General features: G+C 50.7%; 1 protein-coding gene across 1 annotated transcript; it reads left to right on the forward strand.

Moving 5' to 3' along the window:
* Positions 1-816: 816 nt before the first annotated feature.
* LOC108679066 lies at positions 817-1,535 on the forward strand (the record flags this gene model as incomplete). Its single annotated transcript, XM_018167588.1, is given in 1 exon segment — positions 817-1,535. A coding segment is annotated over 1 exon segment (719 nt), but the record flags the coding sequence as incomplete, so codon positions are not given.
* Between the last annotated feature and the right edge of the window lie 1,268 nt (positions 1,536-2,803).

The raw sequence follows: 2,803 nt of genomic DNA on the forward strand, positions 1-2,803 counted from the left end.
TGGTGGACTGGTGGGTGATGTTTGGAAGAGATGTGGTGGTGGTGGTTGTGTGCTATTGTTCAGGTGTTTGTGCTGGTGGTGGTGGTGGTCTAGTAGGTAGGCTACACCTACATTGGAACAGAGAGTCGCGAGAGTGAACCTCGGCCAGCTGCAAAGATCCTACAATGGCGCTTGTACGTAGGCGACACTTGCAGCGTCCGTACACGCTGTCCTGAACAGGCATCCTGTAGCTGCGGCAACGACAGGAAACTTGTTCCCAAATTTACTTGCTTTTAATTATTTACTTGTATCATTTTAATGTGGCCCACTCTGGATAACTGGCATTTACAAGGTAGCGCGCCGTTGCGAAGTCCTGTCATGGATGTTTCGTTAGGTCCTTTGAGCTGCGCGACTACGGCTGGTCGTGATCGACTGTAGCCTAGTCTGCTAGTTCAGAGCGCTGTCTGTACCTGAGCAGGTATTGTGGTGCTGTTGTGACAGCAGGTATTGAGGTGTTGTTGTGGTGACAGCAGGTATTGAGGTGCTGTTGTGGTGACAGCAGGATGCTGGTGGTATTGATGTGGTCATCACACCACTGTACCGCCACACCACTGTATCGCCACACCACTGTATCGCCACACCACTGCACTACACCACTCTGTAGTGTTGCTGTAGGTTGCACTAGTACGTTGATGCAACGACTTGGTCCCTTGAGTCCAAAGCTTAACTTAAATTAAAGTCACCTCCGTTCAACTCACCTCGAGATCAAAGCTTAAGAAATTATATCTTACCTTATGTTTAATAGCAGAAAATAATTGCTAGATTTTCCTGTTTCAGGCGCTACGGTCATTTGCTGACACTTCAGCCGACCAGATGATGCTGGGGCCTGAAGCTGAAGCTTTGAGGTGGTTCTTGTTGCCGTCCGAAGCGCGGCAACAGCTCCTGCAAACTGGCGACCCTGCGCAGCCTTCAGCTATTCCAGTTATAGCAACTGTCATGAATGGCAACGCTTCGGGCACGGAAACAAATGGCAACGTTTCGTGCGTGACAACGAATGGCAACGCTTCGGGCATGGCAACAAATGGCAACGCTTCGGGCATGTCAACAAATACTGACGCAGCGGATACGGCAACAAACGACAACTCGAGCGCTTTAAATAATGAAAGAAAAAGCCTGGCTGCGAGCGCCTTACTTGGACACGTTAGTGAAGCGACCGTTGAGCCCTCGAATGATTTTATTGACGCGCCCTCCACCCAGTATACCCAGCCTATCATTCCTCATCTCAATGGTCCCCAGCCTATCATTCTTCATCTCAATGATCCCCAGCCTGACATCCCTCCCCCGTGTGGCCCCAAAGCCCCATTTCACCCCGTGTCATACCCGCTGTCAAAGGAGGAAGCAGGGAAGCGGGCAGACTTTGTGTGGCAGCAGCCCGCGCGTCTGCACTACTGGCCCCCGCCGTGCGGGTGCTCAGTGCCCCACAACGAACACGATGCAGAGGGCGACACCGAGATCTTGGGGGCGTTTCTTGATGGAAAACAGCGAGAAAACAGGCAACAAAACGGTCTCCGGAAGAGAAGTTCACGAAAAAACAGTCCCGGAGCAAACGGCCACTGGCATGACAACAGTCCCGGAGCAAACGGCCACTGGCATGACAACAGTCCCGGAGCAAAGAGTTGCCTTGAAGGCAACTCAGGCGTTGCCAGTGGCGTCGATGTTGCTTTTATTGCAGACAACAATTATTCTACAGGAGAAGAAGCTCCCCACCGACACTCTGAGTGCAGGGAAGACAAGTCATCAGGGACCTCTGACCTTCAGAGCGTTAGGCGAGGTACCCTGAGGGAGTCGCACCCAGAAGCCCCAACTGATGGGAAGACTTCATTAGCTCTACAAGTTCGCCCCAAGTCCCCCACTGGGGGGACGTGCCCTGACATGACCTGCTTTCTTCCTCGTCCTGCTGGGGACTCACATCGTCCCGGCGACGCCTTTTGTGCAGAAAAAAGTGCAGCTCCCGCGCCTCCTGCAGCTCGCTGGCACGCGCCGCCTAAGCATCTCTTCCAGCCAATGGTCGAGGTAAGTAAATCTTATGTGCAACTCTTAAATAAGTAAATCTAATGTGCTGGTATTTAATCTAATTTAATGGTAAGTAAATCTAATGTGCAACTCTTACACGCAGTATTAGATGAAATATAGTGAGGTGAAAAATAATGAAGAACTTCTTCACGTTGATGATTGCATTAATTAATTAGAATAAGAATTGCATTAATTCCCTGCGGCAGGGAATTGTTTGACGGTAACTAGGCCATGGAGTGTAGGCGNTGTCCCACACCACCATCATGTATCTGTCCCACACCACCATCATGTATCTGTCCCACACCACCATCATGTATCTGTCCCACACCACCATCATGTATCTGTCCCACACCACCATCATGTATCTGTCCCACACCACCATCATGTATCTGTCCCACACCACCATCATGTATCTGTCCCACACCACCATCATGTATCTGTCCCACACCACCATCATGTATCTGTCCCACACCACCATCATGTATCTGTCCCACACCACCATCATGTATCTGTCCCACACCACCATCATGTATCTGTCCCACACCACCATCATGTATCTGTCCCACACCACCATCATGTATCTGTCCCACACCACCATCATGTATCTGTCCCACACCACCATCATGTATCTGTCCCACACCACCATCATGTATCTGTCCCACACCACCATCATGTATCTGTCCCACACCACCATCATGTATCTGTCCCACACCACCATCATGTATCTGTCCCACACCACCATCATGTATCT

The sequence above is a fragment of the Hyalella azteca genome, unplaced genomic scaffold (assembly GCF_000764305.2).
Source record: "Hyalella azteca isolate HAZT.00-mixed unplaced genomic scaffold, Hazt_2.0.2 contig3620, whole genome shotgun sequence".
NCBI lineage: Eukaryota > Metazoa > Arthropoda > Malacostraca > Amphipoda > Hyalellidae > Hyalella > Hyalella azteca.